The sequence below is a fragment of the Mastigoproctus giganteus genome, chromosome 10, assembly GCF_048544385.1.
Source record: "Mastigoproctus giganteus isolate SK-2022 chromosome 10, ASM4854438v1, whole genome shotgun sequence".
Classification (NCBI taxonomy): Eukaryota; Metazoa; Arthropoda; class Arachnida; order Uropygi; family Thelyphonidae; genus Mastigoproctus; species Mastigoproctus giganteus.
The window spans coordinates 20,163,671-20,182,663 of NC_143584.1; the positions used below are offsets into that span (position 1 = coordinate 20,163,671).

General features: G+C 36.3%; 1 protein-coding gene across 1 annotated transcript in view; it reads left to right on the forward strand.

Annotated features, from left to right (window-relative positions):
* LOC150078832 (sodium-dependent noradrenaline transporter-like) overlaps positions 1 to 10,993 on the forward strand; it is a 215,339-nt gene extending 204,346 nt beyond the window's left edge. The window contains exons 14-15 of the mRNA XM_090382412.1: positions 3,957 to 4,031; positions 10,904 to 10,993. Coding sequence (XP_090238538.1) covers positions 3,957 to 4,031; positions 10,904 to 10,993 — 165 coding nt within the window. The remainder of the gene's footprint in view (positions 1 to 3,956; positions 4,032 to 10,903) is intronic.
* Positions 10,994 to 18,993: the final 8,000 nt, after the last annotated feature.

The following is an 18,993-nucleotide window of genomic DNA, read 5'->3' on the forward strand; positions in this document are numbered from 1 at the left end:
TATAATAAACAATGATACAGAGAAAATAGGGTGGGCCAGTAAATCAGGTTATCTCATTATGGTTATCTATTAACATTCCAGATTTAACATTCCACTATTACTACTGGAAGTAATAGTAGTAGTGGCATGTGATGCAAGAAAGCAAGTGTATGAGTTTATGCAACATCAGCCAAAAAAAAAAAAAAAAAAAAATTCACACAACCATTCCCTCTAAATGTTTGTCCAGTTCCTCCTTAAATTTATTTAACCTATCAACTTCCACAACTACAGATGGAAGTTTGTTCCAGCAATTAACCACCCACTGGCCAAAGGCAAATTTCCGCACATCTATTCTACATCTGTCTTTCCTTAATTTGAATTTATACCCCCTTAGGTTCGTAATCTGAACAAGTGGAAAAATCCCATCAGAATTCAGTGTGCTCAACCCATTCAAGGCCTTATACACCTCAATCAGATCACCACGCAGGTGCCTAGTCTCCAGCCACTGCAATTTACAGAACTTAAGCTTCTCTTAAGTGGATTGGTCACTCGCACACTAGCAAGATTTTGTTGGATGTTTGTTTTCCATAGCAGCATGTTAGAGGCAACAATGCGCTTAATCTGATTTTCGGCAGCAATTCTTCATGCATTAGGAATCTGAAGGTAAAGATCCACTGGGTGGCAGTGACTAAAGTGTACTGATGTGGGATTTACTTAAAGACATAACTACTGTCAGGGTAAAGGGAAGGGCTTTTGCTTTTGTAAGGGTGAGTGATCACAGACAGTTTTTCAATTCTATGTAGGGGGACCGATTGATGTTGTTACCAACAGCAAATTCTAAATGGAAAGCAATAAGGAAAGTAATCATCGAAGGTACTAGGCCTTTCATACTAACTAAGAAATGCTGTTCAAGACCAAAATGTGGATGTCAGATGAACTTCTGGCAGAGAAGAAAAATGCATGGATGCATATAAAGTATCAGGTAATACAAAAGCCTAGGGTAGATACAAACTAATCTATAATCAAGTCACAAATGATCTTAGGCAAAAGAGATTAGAAGAAGTCTGGCAAAGAAGCAAAGACTTCGTTGCTTATATTAACAGTAGAAGGAATGAGGTTGAATCACACTGATTTACTTGATGTAAAGGATTTAACTGTTTTGAGAAACTTCCATTGGATGTTACAGAACAGGGTATTTAAATAAATTTAAGGAATTAGGCAAATTATTAAAATGAGGTGGTTAGGGTTTTTTACTATATATATATATATATATATATATATTTTTTTTTTTTTTTTTTTTTGGCTGATACTCTATAAGCTTGCTTTCATTTCATCAACTTTCAGATCTGAATTTCACAGAATTCTGGTTTTAGTATGTCAAAATTAGAGGATAGTAGCCAAAAGACATTACTTCCTTCTTAGATTTTACTTAGAAATACAGATATGGTGGTAGCACTTTTTGGAAGATTTCTAACATAACTTGAAATTTTATTTGAAATAACCTTAAAATGTATATATATGTACCTTCTCCTTGACTTTAATGTGTGATTGAATGTCACTCAATACCAGAAGGTACTGAGTGACATTCAAATGCACTATATGCTTGTATGTGTCACATACTCTGCTCAAAAAGAGTTATGCAAGTGCTCTATACAAGTTACAGCAGTGGATATTTTTATTTAAAAAAAATGTTAAAAAAATGCTATTTTAAAAAAAATAAAGTGACGGCACTTCCATAGCAGGTGGGCAGGAGCAGCAGTGCATAGCACATGCTTCTTGATTAGACTGAGATTCGAGTCCGTGACCACCAAATATGGAGGATGCGGAAAGGTCAGGGAATGACCACTGCATATCCCCGGAGCAATATGGCCTTAGTTGCTAATGCTCCTAAACACCAAAATAACAACAACAATAAAGTGAGAGATGAAGTGCAAAAATTAAGGTAGAAGATAGGAAATTAATGTGAAGAACCTAAAAGATGCATTGATCCGAAATTAAAGGCTGAATTTATAAGCCAATTAGCAGGAAAGAAGCTATAAGGGAGAAAATTATAAATATATTAATATATATAAATTTCTTAAATATATACTTTTGTATCCTTTGCTGCTTCTTAATGCACATAGGTGCAATTGCCATAACTTTTTTTTAACTTTTAAACATAATTTACCTATACCTCCATATTTGTTACTCCTACTCATTCTGCCCATACTATATACACTGATGTTTAAAGAAAGTGCATCACCTAGTAATTTCACATTTCTAACCCTTTTTCACGATGGTATGTTACTTTAATGACTAGCATCACAAATAGAAATAAAAAGATATTTATTAATAGTTGATAGGTGCTCTCAAAATATTCCAAAATGAGCATTTGCAACCTTTATACAACAGTTTTGGTAAACACGACAATTATGATTGAAATGTTGTCGGACGCCCTCTATTTGCTTTAGTTTATCACTTTAAATGGAAAAAAAAATGAAAAGTTCACCACGTGCAAACTAATATTTAGTTGAACCGCCTCTGGCCCTGATGACAGCAGCACACTGTCGAGGCATTGACAAGATCAATTTCTGAAGAAAATCAACTGATAGTTCGTGGTTTCAAACATGAATTATGGCTTCCTGAAGTTCACGAACGGTCTTTGGTTTCTTTCTGAAAACTGCAGATTCCACATGATGCCAACAGTTCTCTATAGGATTCAGGTCTGGGCTGTTTCCTGGCCAGCTTACAGTTGTAACGGACCGTTCTTCCAACCATTTTTTCACCTGTAACAAATGTAAACACATTACCGTCGAACTTGTAATGCAGAAATGAAGTTAAAGTAACTACAGAAGCCTACTTACACTTTTCGCCTGACGACAAGGAGCAGAGTCGTCCTGAAAGATGCAGTTACTGGGTAGGTTGAAATGGTCTCTAATGGTTGGCAGACCATTAGCCTTCCAGTATAGCCAGGTATCCATTGACATTTACGGAACCTTTTATAAACTGTGGGTAACCTACTCCGCGATACGAAATGCATCCCCATATCATTTGGCTGGTAGGGAATTTCATTGTAGACACCATACAGTATGGATAGTATTCGTCACCACATCTACGGCTAATTGTTTGTCTCCCATCAGAGCCATTCAAGTTGAATTTCTTCTCATCCAAGAAAATAACCGACTTCCACTGCTCTGGGGTCCATTTGACATGTTCCTTACACCAAATTAATCGGGCCTTTTTCATTTTTTGTGTGAGGAGGGGCTTCTCCTTAGGATGACTGGCTACAAGTCCATTTTTGAAGAGGCATCTTCTGACTGTTACTGCACTTACTACCACTCTTGTATGTTTTTCCCATTCTCTTTTCAGCTCAGACGAAGAAGCTTCATGGTTTTTAAGGCATAAGCGCTTCAAAACACGGTCCTGTTTTGCATAGACTCGTTTGCGTCCGGTTCCTTTTTTCCTATCAGAAGAACCAGTATTCTTGAGTTTGGAAAGAAATCTACTCGCTGTCAACTGATTACAAGACACTCTATAAGCAATATGATGGGAAGAGTATCCTTCCTCACGTAAAGCAACAATAGCACTCTTTCTTCGTGGCGTCAACTGCACGTAATTTGCCATCCTGACACAGTCAAGGAATGACTGCAACTCTTGCAGAGTGTGCTTATATAGCTGAAAGTAACAGCTGATGCAATATTACGTCATCACCTATGCCTGTCAATCCTATCTGATGCAATCTGTAAGAAATATTGCCATATACATACGTTATTCGGATTAAAATTGCAATTTTAAGGGGTGATGCACTTTCTTTGAACACCAGTGTATATATGCTTTCTTGAAAGTTATTGTACTTATTAGATAATAAGGTTTAATTTAATAATTCATGTTTAAAATTTATTTCATTGTGAAACAGTTTTTAAACTTTATTTCAGTTTGATCATTATAAAAGCACTTAAACACAATTTTTCATAATGAATATTTAATATACTTTTCAGAAGCTGATGTATTCTATAACACCAGAGCAGGAGACAGCTGAATTAACAAGAAGTGATGCAATGAAACGACTGAAGGTATGAATTGATTAAAACTTTTATAGTTAGAAGTAGGTAAATAGCAGGTAGAAAGAGTAGGAGTCAGGCAAATCTTTTGTAGTTAGACTTGGGCATTCGGCAAGCAGGAGGCTGTTAACAGTAACAGCCAAGTATAGTCTGATGATGGCTTCTTGCACGGTGCCCAAAACGTTACCTAATTGTATTGTACATTTAGTAAGTAGGGAAAATAAACTAACTTAACTTGTTCTTTGCTTTATTAAAACCTTTACCGAAAAATCTGGGAGTTTCATTTCTATAGATAATCATGGGTTTTAATTTCAAATTGCCTTCTGCATTGCCTCCCAATAAAAGTGTTATTCTATCGTTGGAAACTTTATAGCCTGGTTGAGCCTTTTCTTTATTTGCTAGCAAGGTTATTTTGGCATTCGTTTTCAAAAAAGGACTGTTTCATCAACATTAAATATTTGTTGATCTGCGTAGCTGCCGTCATCAACAATTTTATTTTAAAATTTCGGGATATTTCGTGGCTGCATCTTTATCTGCACTTGCTGCTTCTCCAGTCAATGTAACTTTATGCAGTCCTTTTTCTTTCTTTTCCTATTCTTTTCTTAAAACGTTCAAACCAGCCTTTATTAGCAGTGAATTTTCTTCCTTTTCAATCACTTTTTCTTTTGAAGAACTTGCTTGAACATTTTCTTCAGTTACCGCTCTACCCAAATTTTCTATTGTTGACTTTTCCTTTAACAAAAATACTCAAGGCTTTTGTTTTTATGGTCATTGTGCAGATTGGAATTCTTTTTTGATTGCAGTCTTCTATCCAAATGGCTAAAAGACGTTCCATCTCAATTATCGTAATACTTCTATTTCTTGTGGTTTGTGTGCGTGCTGATGATGAAGCAAGCTTACCTTTTTCCTTATATGCACTGGCTTTACTTAAAATCATCCGAACCATTGATTCAGGCATTCCAAGATGTCAAGAAATTTGTATTTTACTCTCACCATCTTCAAATCTTTTGATGACTTCAGTTTTTTCATCTAACATTATCACTTTTCTTTTTATCAGATACACTTTTCATTTTATCCATAGTTAATAATTACATAATATATATAAAAAAAATGAATAGAAATTAATGTAATTAATTAGTATGCACAGTAATTAATGTAAACAATGCGTAATGGTGGGAGATAACACTGGGGTCTGCACATCAACACGCAATGCAAGAACTGAAACCAACTGATCTGCATGTATGTAATAAATGTGGTGCAGCTAGTGTTGTCCTTCAGAGTGCATGATGTTAAAAAATATTTCAATTGTTGTAACAATACACCTTTGAAATAAACCGTTTTTTTTAATTTTCTTATGGTAGAAAAACAAACTAGCTTCCCACACTTTATCTTGCGTTTGTTTTTGTTTATTTCTCAATGGAGAAGATATGATGCGACACAAAATAAACAGTAACTCCCTTTTGTGAAGAGAGCTGCGTGCTCACTAAGAAAACAAGCGATGTGTTTCTATAATGTAGTAGTAGTAGTAGTAGTGGCATGTGATGCAAGAAAGCAAATGTATGAGCTTATGCAGCATCAGCCAAAAAAAAAAAAGAAAAAAAGAAAAAAAATGTTCTCTAATGTTATGCATACTTTAGCAGTGTATTTACATTCGTAGCATCACCAGCTTCAGGTTCTTTAGGCCAAGCCAAAATACCATGCTAATTGAAATTTTGATTCGTGCTAATTGAAAATCGGTAGCTAAATATAAACCGTGCTAATTCGAGTCTCACGCTAATTGAGGGATTCCTGTAATTTAAACGATGCCGCCTTTGCAAACATTTGCTAATTTAGAGTTTAGCTGTGTACAATATGATGCATTTGCACTAACTTGTACGTAGTCTAATTCTCTTGCAGCCTGAAGCATAAGCTCTTAATGCATCTTATTCTGTTTGCTGATATTTAAAGCCATTCTTAACTCATCAGCATGCCAGCTAAGGAAGCGGTTTCATATAATGTATGTCAAAAAACAGTACAGAATTGGGTTATCTGCAAGGAAATTTGCAGTATTGATTTTTGTCATGCGTGTTCATTAATAAAGAACTTTTCTAAATCAAGTAATTTAAAAAATAATTTCAGATGCCCTTCATGCAAAAATGCTAATAAGGGAAGTGCAAATTTACAGTCCCCTAGTCAGCATCAGCTGAATTGTCAGGCTACCCCAACAAATGCTGATCTCCTTCACAACGCTGACCATCCTTCATCTCCCTCTGTCAATTTACTACAGTCTCCTAACCACTCAGATCATACAAGAAAGTCAACTAATGCTTCCACCCAAATGGATGGAGGCATCTTCCTGTCCGTCCCCACTACTGTCTTCAACATCCTCAAACAATGATTGCTCATTTGCTTCCCCGGAACAAATGCTGAGGAAGCAATTTAGAGAAAATGAAGATATTAAATAGCATCTTTTTTAAATAGAATTTACATTGCTGATCTTCTATCACTTGCTTCCCAAACTAAAGGCTATGGTCAAAAACCCTCCGATGCCACACTCTTCTGTTCATCAGGCTTCTGCACTGCCAGTCCTCAGTCCAGATGCTGAAGAATTTTTTCCAGAAAAAACACCTGTGTGATCCCAAAAATCTAGCTGTCTTTCTCTCCGAGAACACAATCATGCTTCCTCGCAACATGTTGTTGACACAGGCAGACAACCGATACCCACCACTATTAGCCATCAATAGAAACCTAGTAATTTATATATGCACTATCAAAATGATTGCTCTGAGCATTATCCTGAAGTGCCTTCCCATAATAGCTTGCCTACAAACTCCCCAAGTTTTAAGTTTCCCCGCAGAAACAACAGATATGCAGTCTTGTAGTAAAATTAGAAACAGAAATAGCTCAGCGCTTAGAAGTAGTAACATTTTTGTTGGCAGGCTAGACCCCAATACTACCTCTCAGCAGATGGAACAGCTACTATTAGAGCTAGAAATTCCAGGTTTTTATTTTGAAAGCCCTACAAATGAGCTAAAGAATTGTTACCTACAACAATATCTAAATCCTGATATCTGGCCAAATGGTCTACTCGTCATGCCATTTTATGGAGCTGTTGGAGAATCAGTCAACAACTGTAGTGAAAAGTTACCAACTAATTCTCAATCTGCTGAACTCTCTGCATAGCTAAAGAATAATATTCATGATTCTCATCCTAATCCATCATTTAACCTGCCACCTAATATATCTGTTTGCAAACATCCTTCTAACACATATATCCATCTCAGCATTTTTCTTCAAAATGTAAGAAGCATAAAAAAGTAACAATCTACGCTTATTTCATTATTAGTTGAAGGATCTCATGACATCATATGTTTAGTTGAAACGTGTATGCAGGAATCTCCACAGGATGTTTTCCTACTGCAGAAGAATCTCGGCTACAATGCCATACATGACATCAAGAATTAATTGCAGAGGTGGTGGGGCAGCAATAATTTTAAAGTATAATTTTAAAGTTTTGAACATATACTACTCGAATACTTCAACTTTGAAGGAATTTCCCTACCAATCCAAGTTAAAGATTCTCTGCTTCAAATTTATAATATTTATATTCCACCTGGGCCTACTGATGACATCATTAATGAAGTAATAACCTGGATGACTACTGTTCTTAAGCCTCAAACTAACATCATTATAATGGGCGACTTTAATCTTCCCCTGCCCAAATATAATTTACAAATGAAGTTGCTGTTCAACTCATTTTTAGTTCTTCGAGCTAAAAAAAAATCAATGTCCCTGTTACAAGAGGTAATCAAGTGCTTGATCTTGTATACTCTTAATTTTCTACTGCAAGAAAAACAGTAGCAACATTACATTTAAATCTGACCACACAAGTATAGAACTGCAAGCAACAATTTGCTGCAGGAATCCTCATCCCCCCCCAACCTGGAAATCACCAAAAGAATAACATCAATTAAATTCCTTCAGAAAGAAAAGTTTTTGCAGCTCTTAAAATACCACCCATGGGATTTTTCTCAAAAATATTCCTATACATGACACCACCTTTCTTCTTATAAAATGGCTGAATCAACTGAAAACAGTTGGTATCCAAACTTGTTAGAATATCCTCTCACTCCAAACCTTGGTTCAAATCCCATCTGAAACCATACTTTAAAAGTAAGCAAAAATACCCAGACAGTGAAGAAATATGGCACTTCATCAGCACACACAAAATATAAAAAGAGCAGAGCATTGTTTCAACTCAAAAATTCAATCATACAAAAATTATGTTATGTCCATGCTAAAGCACAATAAAAGAGCACGTTCTACAAAACCAACAGCTATCTTATAGCACGTTCTAGTTTTCAAATGGATAAGACACAATATGGAAACAAGCAATTCTGTCATCTGTACTGAAGGTTTACAAAACAGATTTATAGAATTCAATTCTTATGAACAAGCAGATAGTGTGCAACATGATATGTCTCCCAGTCAAGTCCTGCTAATTAACCAACTTGTGAACAAGAACACAGTTCAGTGTACAGTTAACCAATTACGCCTTGATAGTAGTGCAGGCCCTGGTGGCATCCCTAGTTTTATTATTAGATTGTCCAGTGCTTACATCATTGATTCGTTAGTGCATATCATTTTCAGGTGTGTTTCCCAGCCATTCCTTCCAAGACAATAGAAAACTTTCAGGATTATGCTGATTCCTAAAAAATCTTGCAGTAATAACCATACCGGACATCGACCAATTGCTGTTTTGTCAATAATTACTAATATTATTGAAAAAAATCATGTTCCCAAATCTTCAACATGCAGTCTTCGCTAATGCACCTGTCAACATGCATTTTGGTCCTAGAGGGCACTCCACAACAACTAGCCTAGCTGACACCATTACGCGCATCCAAGATAAGGATGCATTTCAAGATAAGGTACAATGTGATGTATTTTACTTAGACATCAAAGGTGCTTTTGACAACATTGATCTCAAAAAAGCTTTTGAAATACTAAAAAATCATTTTCTCGTTGACACAATGAATATTTCCTATCTTCAGTACAGCCTAAATTGCAGATTTTTCCTCTTCCCCACTAGTATTGACAATATTCTTGTCACAACCTCAACAGGCATTCTTCAAGGAGGCATTCTCTCCACTTCTACTGGCATATGCCGATGATTTAAAGTTATTTATAATCTCCAGTGATGATATTCACAAAGTTACCAATGAAGCAAATTTACAGATTTGTGAAATCATCAAGTATCTGAAAGATCTCAATCTGACTATAAATGCAAGCAAATCTGCTCAAATTAATTATTCCCTTCAAAAACAACCCAACCACATAGAAATAAAAATTGCAGATGTCCCAATCACAAATGTTTATGCTTACAAAGACCTTGGAGTTGTTTTTGATAAAAATTTCTCCTTTAATGCCTCCTATTTATGCTGCTAAAAAAATTCAAAGAGCAAAATGGTTAATCAAACAAGAAACAGCAGTGATTCAAGACAGGAAAACAGTCATTAATCAGGCATGTTCAAAGATGCATCTTTCACATTCTGTCCTATGCTTCCGAAATCTGGTCTGGTGCTCCTCAAGTAACTGTCAAGAAAGTCTTTGCCCTAGAATATTGGGTTCTTAAATGGCTCAATAGTAAGCTTCATTTTCCCCATACAATATCCAGGCAACAGCTTTATGAAAACTTAAAAACAAATCCTCTGCAACAGATGATCAACAAGTCTGGAGTCATGCTTCTTGCAAAGCTAATTACTTCTGCACGCGATTCACCAAACTTAGCCAATATAATAGCTGCTCCCAACAGGGAAATTTCAAGAAACCAACAATTGAAATCCAACTTCACCAGGCTCAAAAAAATGAACAGAATGTTCCCCACTGCATCCCTTAACCTCATAAATCATTACAACATCAATTGCAACAGGTTACTCAACTCTGAAGCCTACAGGAGTCAGATATCTGATAAAATAAAGAGAAATAAAACAGCAGTCTGCCTCCAACCCAGTAACTGCAACTGAAAGCCAAATGTTCTGTTCTGAAAATTCTTTTTTAATTCATAAGTATAATTCCTAGTTATTGTTAATGTTTATATGAAATTTGCTATGTATTCGATTATTTTATATTATTTCTTTTGTATTATTATTATTTACCTCTAGCCATGTGCTGTGATGGGCTTACTGTATTTGCAATAAATGAATATTTATTTATTTATTTCTTAAGTTCGACTTCACACTAATCAGGATTTTATACATAACTGGCAAGGGAAATAAATGTCTTAGCAAGTTAGTTGAATTTTCTGTTAATGGATTTCATTTAATTTTATTTTAAAAAAATGGTCACTCTTCAGATATGTTAGCAGGCAGAGTAGTAAACACAGGTCAGTGAAAAATATGTGTATAAATGACAATTTTCATAAAAATTTTCTTTGTTATCCCTGATCTGCAAAATAAAAAAAATATCTCCCTAAAAGTTTAACTGAATCCATTTACCCATTTATGAAAGAAAATAAATCTAGAGTTAGATGAAATTAGACAGAACTTCCTATATTCATTCTCTAAAATCAATTTGCTATGTTGCTACATATCAAAACTTAAGGGGGAAAAAAAGTCTGTTAGCTAATAGTTATCTGAAGCTACTTGTTATCTAAAGCTTCAGATAACAGTGGTATTGAACTGTTTTTGCAAAAATAATAATAATAACAAAAAAAAGTGAAAAAACTGTGAAACCCAGATAGTACATTGAAATCAATGTACAGTAACTAGAAAATTTGGACTTGCTCAAAATTTCTGTTTCGTAGTGCTGGTATGTTTTATTTTTTTAGATGAGACTGTATATGGTTTTTGCTTAGCATACCTGATTCAGGCCTTACTCATATCTTGCTTGTCCTTTATTCTCAGAAAAACATCAACAGAACTCTGCTTCCTTTTCTGGAAAAACTACGGGGAATTACTGTGAAGTTTGCCCTACTTCAACATATGACACACTGACTCCCATCTTCCTTACACTACTTTCCCCAACTATGATCTACATGTGCAACAATCAGCAGTGAACTCAGTTTGAATTAATAATTGTTGGGCTGACTTTATCCCTTTAAGGTGAGTCGGATGCCAGTGGAGGGAGATGAACATCTGTTGAGTAGCTAGTGCTTGTGTTACTTTCAGCATAATAATCACTTTGTTATAAATTTGTAGTCCTAATGAAATAGATATATGAAACAGACTGTTTTTGCATACTTAAAATTTAACATGTTAAATTATGCCATAAAACATGGAAAGAGAGTGGCTAAAAGACATTTTGGTTATTCCAAACTGAGAAAATGATGAATGAAGGAAGCAAGAGAAAGAATTACAGAAACTGGAGAAGGGGAAAACATTTTTCATATGAATGCTGTACAATGACCACAACTAGAAGTTAGAAAACTAGATTAGACACAGAAAAAATATGATTTCTGTACCTATTAAAAAAAAAAAAAAAATATATATATCATATTTAAAGTAAGAAGGTTGATGATTGTATATGGTATTGATGAATTTGTCAGGAAACTTATTGGTATTAGGTTTATGTAGCAGTGGCTTAAGCATGCACACCTGAACTAGGATAGCACAAAGATATCAGCTGAGCATGATAACAAGAATTTGCAGTTTCAGAAATTTGTGATTAATGCAAAGAAGAAATAGTTTCAAACTGGGACAAATTAGTATTAGTAGAGGCATATGTTTCAAGAAAGCAAGCTTATATAGCCAAAAAAAAAAAAAAAAAAAGCCCTTGCCATTTCACCCATTCATTTACTCCAAAAGTTTGTCTAGTTCAGACTTAAATTTATTTAAGCTGTCAATTTCCACAACGACAGATGGAAGCTTGTTGCAGCAATCAACCATGATCTAGCTAAAGGAAAATTTCTGCACACCTATTCTACAACTGTCTTTCCTCACTTTGAATCTTGTCCCCTCAGGTTCTTAATCCAAGAAAGTGGAGTATCCCATCAGCATTGAGCCTGCTTAAACCTTCAAGGCCTTATACACCTCACAGGTGCTTAGCCTCCAGCTGCTGCAACTTGCAGAACTTAAGCCTTTCTTTTTAAGCACACCTCTTTTTCCTCTCACCAATCTTGTTGCCCTTCTCTGTACTTGTTCTAGCAACTCTATATCTTTCCTAAAATGAGGCCTCCAGAGTTGTACACAATACTCAAGGTGTGGCCCGACCATCCCCTTATACAAGGGGATAATCACCTCCCTGTCCCTGCTAGCAAAATTCCTATATATCATTGCCAAGACCCCATGAGCTACTCTTGCAGCCTGTCTGTACTGCTCAGAAAACTTCATATTTAACTGTACAATTACCCCCAGGTCTTTTTCATTCCCCACCTTCCTGAGTGTAGTACCACACAGTTGGTATGTTACTCTGGGGTTACTGCTATCCATATACAGTACTTTATATTTGTCAATGTTAAACTTCAGTTGCCACCTCTCAGCCCATCTGCTCACCTTTTCTAGATCCTGTTGCAGTAATGTACCATCCCTTACTGTCATTACCAACCTTTGTATTGGCTGCAAACTTGGACATTAAGCCTGATATACCTCATCAATATCATTCATAAATATAGAAAACAATGGGCCCAACGCGGACCCCTGAGGAACTCCACCAATAACATTAGTCCATGAAGAGCAGTGTCCATTGATTACTACTCTGTCTTCTCCCACTCAACATCCTTTTATCCATTGTAGCAACTTGCCCTTAATGCCATACTCTCCAACTTGTACAATAGTCTTTCATGTGCAAAAGTATCAAAAACTTTCCTAAAATTCAAGTATATGATATCAAAATTATTTTTTGCATCCAGTTCCTTTGTGACCACATCATAGCATCCAATCAAATTGGTCAGACAAGACTTCCCCTTAACAAACCCATGCTGTGTCTGAACTATAACTGCAGTGTTGTCTAGATGAGCCTGCAGTACTTTTGTAACCAGCGACTCCATTATTTTCCCTGGAACAGAAGTTAAGCTAACAGGTCTGTAATTATTCATGTCACCCTTTGCACCCCCTTTGTGAATTGGAGATACATTTGCACATCTCCAGTCTATGGGGACCTCCCCTGATCCAAGAATGCCCTCATAATCATTGCTAAGGGCCTGCTTACTTTCTTTGCTGGGTCCTTTAATATAACTGGGTAGATTCCATCTGCCCCAGGTACCTTCCTTGTGTTTAACTTCGGCAGTTTCTCCTCCACTTTGCTCTCAGTTATTACAAAATTATTTAACTCCCTGTTAGAGTTTGATAAGTTTCTGGCCTCCACTTCCCTAAATAGGTTCTATAGACAAGTTCTCTTAACTTCAGTATGGAGCAAGGAAAACTGTGGACACCAAAAGTGTTAAAACCATCAGGATAACTTCCTGGCCCAGGAAAACTTGCCACACTGTTTACAATCAACACAATGTCTCCTTTGTTAACACTCAAAATACTCTAAGTAAGTATATCATATCTTTCTTTCTTTTTTTTTTATCAGTGTTTTAAAATTTTTTTTTCAAAATCAAGTGTTGTAAATGTAATGTATATGTAAATTAAAAATGTTTTATATAAGCTGTGAACATGTATAATTTAAGGAGCCTAACTCATATTTCATTTTTATTTTCAGTGGAAACATTGGGTATATGTGTGATACTGCCACAAGATAAGCAGTTCTGTGTAAATATGGAAAACCTGTAAATGAAGGAAAATGGAATCCTTATGTTGCCAAGAGTGCTCCGCTTTTGAGGTAAAGGATCCACCAACATTTTCTGACTAAAAAAGTGAAGCACAAATAAATGTAAGACATACTTTTGGGTGTTGATTAAACTGGACAAATGGAACTACGAGGAGAAAATCATTCCTTGTAACCAAGAATGTCTTATGTCATGCTTTAAAATAATAGAGCAGAGAATGAGAGACATAACACTGGTTATGTAAAATTGATAACTAATATTATTTGTCTAATTTGATGTGCAAATACATAAAGCATATTGAAGAATGCAACAGCAAAAAATGTATATGCAATCCTGTATGATGCAGATTGCAAAAGCGTTTTTTAAAATTCTCCAGAATGTGTGCAAAAAATTAAATAGAAAAGCTTGTATCCAGTTATTTTAACCCCTCAAAGTTTCACTTTGCCACCTTTATTATGACAGCTAGCTTAGAAAGGCTTGTGTTAGAATTTTCATCAGTTTGTGAGGGCCGTAATGTTAATGCTTCTAAGTTTCATGTGACTCTCAAAGTTCCTGGAATACTAGAACGTTAACTATTCTATGTGAACTTTTGCCAGATATATAAATATATATATATATTTATCAACTTATGTGAATATAACAAGACTCTAAAAATATCCTGATATTATGAACAGTTCTGAATAATGCAGGATATCTCAATAAGGACTTCCAAGATTTATGTAAATTACTACGATGTACGCATAGCTCATATATCACTATGTTATCCCAAATAGAATTAACCTTGAAATGGGAAATAAAACAAAAGCTAATGCTTGAAACTTATCCATGTTTTTATTGTGAGAACAAACATTTTTTCAACAGATTTCATCACTCCCTGAATATACAAAGGGTACTAGGAAAGTTTTGCAATACAGCTTTGTTTATTTAATTTTTTCAAAGTAATTTCCTCTACATTCAATACACCTCTCCATCCTCCGAAACCAATCTTTAAACCAGTTCTGCCAAGTTTCACTAGGGAGTAAAGCACACTCGTTGTCCCAAGCCCGTAGAAGGTCCTCATCACTGGAAAACTGCCTCCCTTTTAGCTTCATTTTCACATGCGGGAACAGTGCAAAGTCGCAGGGAGCAAGGTCTGGACTGTAGGGAGGGTGCTCGAGAAGTTTCAGTCCTGTCGTGGTCAAATATTCGGTGCGGGCTTTGGCGCGGTGAGCTGCAGCACTATCGTGATGGAGGTACCAGGTGTCCATTCTTGACTTTGGCTGCAGGTTCTTCATAGATCCAATGACTTTAGGCAGGCATTGTTCAGTATACCACTTAGCTGTGACTGTCTTCTGCGTGTCCAAAACGACACGTTCCACAATTCCACTCGATTTGAAAAATACAGCTATCATTTTCTTCTTTACAGATCGGGATTTTCTGACAATTACGGGTGTGTCATCATCATCAAAGACCCAGACTTTGTTTTGAGCCTTGGTCGGCAGATCGTAATAGTACAGCCAAGTCTCGTCACCTGTCACGATGTTGTTCACATACCGATATTGTCCCTTATCAAACTTTTTTTAACATCTCCCGGCACCAAGTCACACGTCGTGTCATCTGCTCTTCAGTCAGTTGATGCGGCACCCAGAGAGAACAAAGTTTCTTCACGTGCAAATGATCTTGCAGAATCAAACGAATTGCTGGTGCATTTAGGCCCAAAGTATCCTCTATCTGTTGGTAGGTCACTCGCCTGTTTTCGTCAAGCATTTTCCTCACAGCAGTAACGTTTTCCTCCGTAACTGACGTTCGTGGCCTTCCCGGCCTCTCAGAATCCTCCAGAGTGAAATTTCCCCTTTGGAATTCTCTATACCACCTGAATATCGTTGTACGATGTGGACAATCATCATCTAGTGCAAGAGTCATTTCTTCTAAGCACTGGTCTATGGTTAAACCATGCACGAAATTATACTGCAAAACTGTCCTTATCTCATTTCGTGACCACGATGCCATCGCAAACACTTTACACTCTCACTACTAATGAATAACTGAGCCCATCGATTTGGCGCGGCGGCTACTATGCACGTATGAACATGTCTCAACATGCAGCAACAAGCAGCTTCCTGTGATTCATTGTTGCGTCATATTGCCAAACTTTCCTAGTACCCTTTGTATACTCAAAGCTTTAAATATTTTGTTTACACGTGTTCTTAATTCTGAATACTTTGAGAATATTAAGGAATGTTGTTCTGGAGAAATAGGTACTTGCTAGGATGTGTGGTACTTACCACAATCTACCTTCTATCAAGCAATCAATGTTAAAAATAGTGTCAATTTTATAAGACAGGCAGCACTTTGCTATACTGGCCATTAAGAAGTTGCTACAACTAATGAAAATATGGTACATTTTAGACAAGGTATAAAGTTTACCACATGAAAACCAATAATGAGTTTCAGAAAAACAGAATTTTATGTTCACTTCACTGTAATGTAGAATGCACAAAATAGAATTTCCTTATTGAAAACAGTGGTCTAAGAATTTTTTATATTTCATTTTGGTGCATTCTGTAGTACTATATACATTATAACTAATGAGGATTGAGGAAAAAATAGTAGCAACACAGCAGTCTGTGTCCAGTGACATTGATCTTAAACTATGAGTGTCATGAAAGAGACAGCACTAGTATTGTTTGTAACAATCATATTAAACAAGACATTGGTTAGTAAGTAGTCTAAACCAGATTTGCTAAACTAGAACATTGTGGATCAGGATTGTAAGTGGGATAATGCTGCTGAATATGCACTGCAGTGTACATAAATCTAGCAGAGTGGAAATGTTACTCTATCGAACTATTGTGTGAAAGTGTTTCCATTTGGTCATAGCAGTGAGCGTGTGTTTTGTAGTCATCAGCCTGCCACTGAATACTGCAAAGTGAAAATTACTGCCTCTTTCCTGAAAGCTGATAAACAGTGGATGAGTCTTCAATTGCATCTGGAGTTGGGGTAGATCAGAAGATAGTTAAGAATTCTGAAATTGCACATTCACAAGATCACTGCATCTGGGTTCTTCACTCCTTGAAAAAAGAACAAACATTAGAACAGAATAGGTGACATACATAGTGTGGCAACTGGAAAATGAGACTGATGCTAGAAAAAAAAAATTATCCCATGTATGAGTAAACTTAACCTTGGTTTATTTGGAGTAACTTCTTCCACAGAAAGCATGTAACAATCACAGGACTGGTATACTGTTCAATGTTCTTGTCACAACTCTTTGAATGGTGTTGTCATGAAAATAACAGCCTTTTCAGTGGTGCTTTAGAGCTCTGGAAACAAAGTCACACAGGGGCTAAGTCTGGTGAATATGGTGGGTGCGAAAGTATGCAGACTTTCTTGCTAGTCAAAAACTCCTGAACAACACGAGCCTTGTAGCTTGGTGCATTGCCGTGGAAGAGGAACCAACTGCTGTCTTCTCCATACTGAGGCTGCACATCATTGGGATTCTCTGTAACAAATGTTTCAAAAAGTTCAGATAGTAGGTAGCAGTAGCACTTTGTGCCATTGGGCACAAACTCTGTGCCCAATGAAAGTAATGAGCATGGTTTTGATTTTTGACTTTGGCAAAGTTTACTGATTTCTGCTCTGCACTTTTTGTTGCTTCGTTTTGGGGTTGTACTGAAAACACCATGTCTCATCACCCACAACAATAAAATTCAGGAAGTTGGGTTTCCTTTCAGCAACCTTAATAAGTTCTTTGCAATATTCAACTCACACCTGTTGTTGACAGTCTGTTAACGAATGTGGAACAAACCACACACAGACCTTTGTTTTCTTCAAATCCTGGGTTATTATTTGTCAGATGATTTCCTTATTAATGTACAGATCTTCTGAAATCATTTGGAGCATTGTACATCAATCATTGGTAATGATTTCCCACACCTTTTCAATCAATTCTGGTATTTGAAAAGCTTTTTCTGTGTCTGGGTGTTTGTTGTCTTCCAGTGATTCTCTTTCATAGGCAAAACATATATGTCACTTCAATACATGTGCACAAGATAGACAATTCTCTCTATACACTTGCTACATCATTAGAAACATTTCTGTGGCACTTTCGAGTGGGTGAAACTTAATGTATGCTCTGTTCCACTGTCCCTCCACAACTCAGACACAGGAGACAGTATGGTTCAGCTCAAACTATGTTCTGAAATGGCAGAAATTTCTGCTGACCTTGACTGCAGTGCCCGAGGAACAATCACTCTTCCATTTCACATTTACTTCTAGTAGATGGCAGCATCAACATTCATTTCATAACAGTCTTCTTTTCCAGTTGTTGCACTGCGTATTCTTATGTTGCCTCCAGGACCAGCCACAAGCATGTTCAACTGGTTCTGTTGAACAGGGCCCAGTGCTCAAATGGTCTAAATAATAATATCATCCGTGTCTTTTTTGCATTTCTATCAACAAGCCTACTGCCGCCTTAATGTCTAGTTATCTACATTATTGTCACTCCAAGAGCGCTTGCGTGAGTCGACTTTAAAATTGAGAATTTTAAAATTTAAAATTCTCAATGTGTGTTTCATTTGATATTGAACATAGGACGTTATTTAAAAATGTAATTTTTATGTTATACTCACTTTCAATAATATCTATATTGTTTTTAACTTCTGGAGGTAAGGAAATAACAAACAGGGCCCGCAAATTTTGGGGGCCCTGTTTGTTATAAATAAATAAATTGTATTTGAGAGTTGGCACTGGTTGCCTCATTGCATTAGATATAAGCTTGGGGGTAATGAACCTGAATTTATGCTGGTGACCGAGAGAGTACTATTTCACAGTTCTGCTGTGAAAAGTAGTGACGTGACATCACACACGCACACTCGCGCGCGCGCACACACACACACACACAGTACTATTGCTTGTTTCTTTGGAATCATCTATGGTCTAAACTGTATCAAAAAAAGTGGAGCCACTTTTTTTTTTTCTCTTGACATTAGTCCTAGTAACTTGGACTTCATCCTCAAAATGAAAAATCTCTCCAGGGCTACCACTTTGATTAGCATATAGTTAGCATTATGGACTATGCTAATAATAACATACATTATGATTAGCTTATGTTGTGAACTGGTCTCTTGAGGATACAGAAAAACGGCTCATAGATGGAATTATTGTTATAACAGGTATGGGAAAAGGTTATAACAGATGGGAGGTGATTATACTGAAGGAGTATAATCAATAACTACATGATAATAAATTGTAATTGCCTGTTACTACCTGGTTGCCACTATTGTTTCCTCATTGCTCATAGTGTCT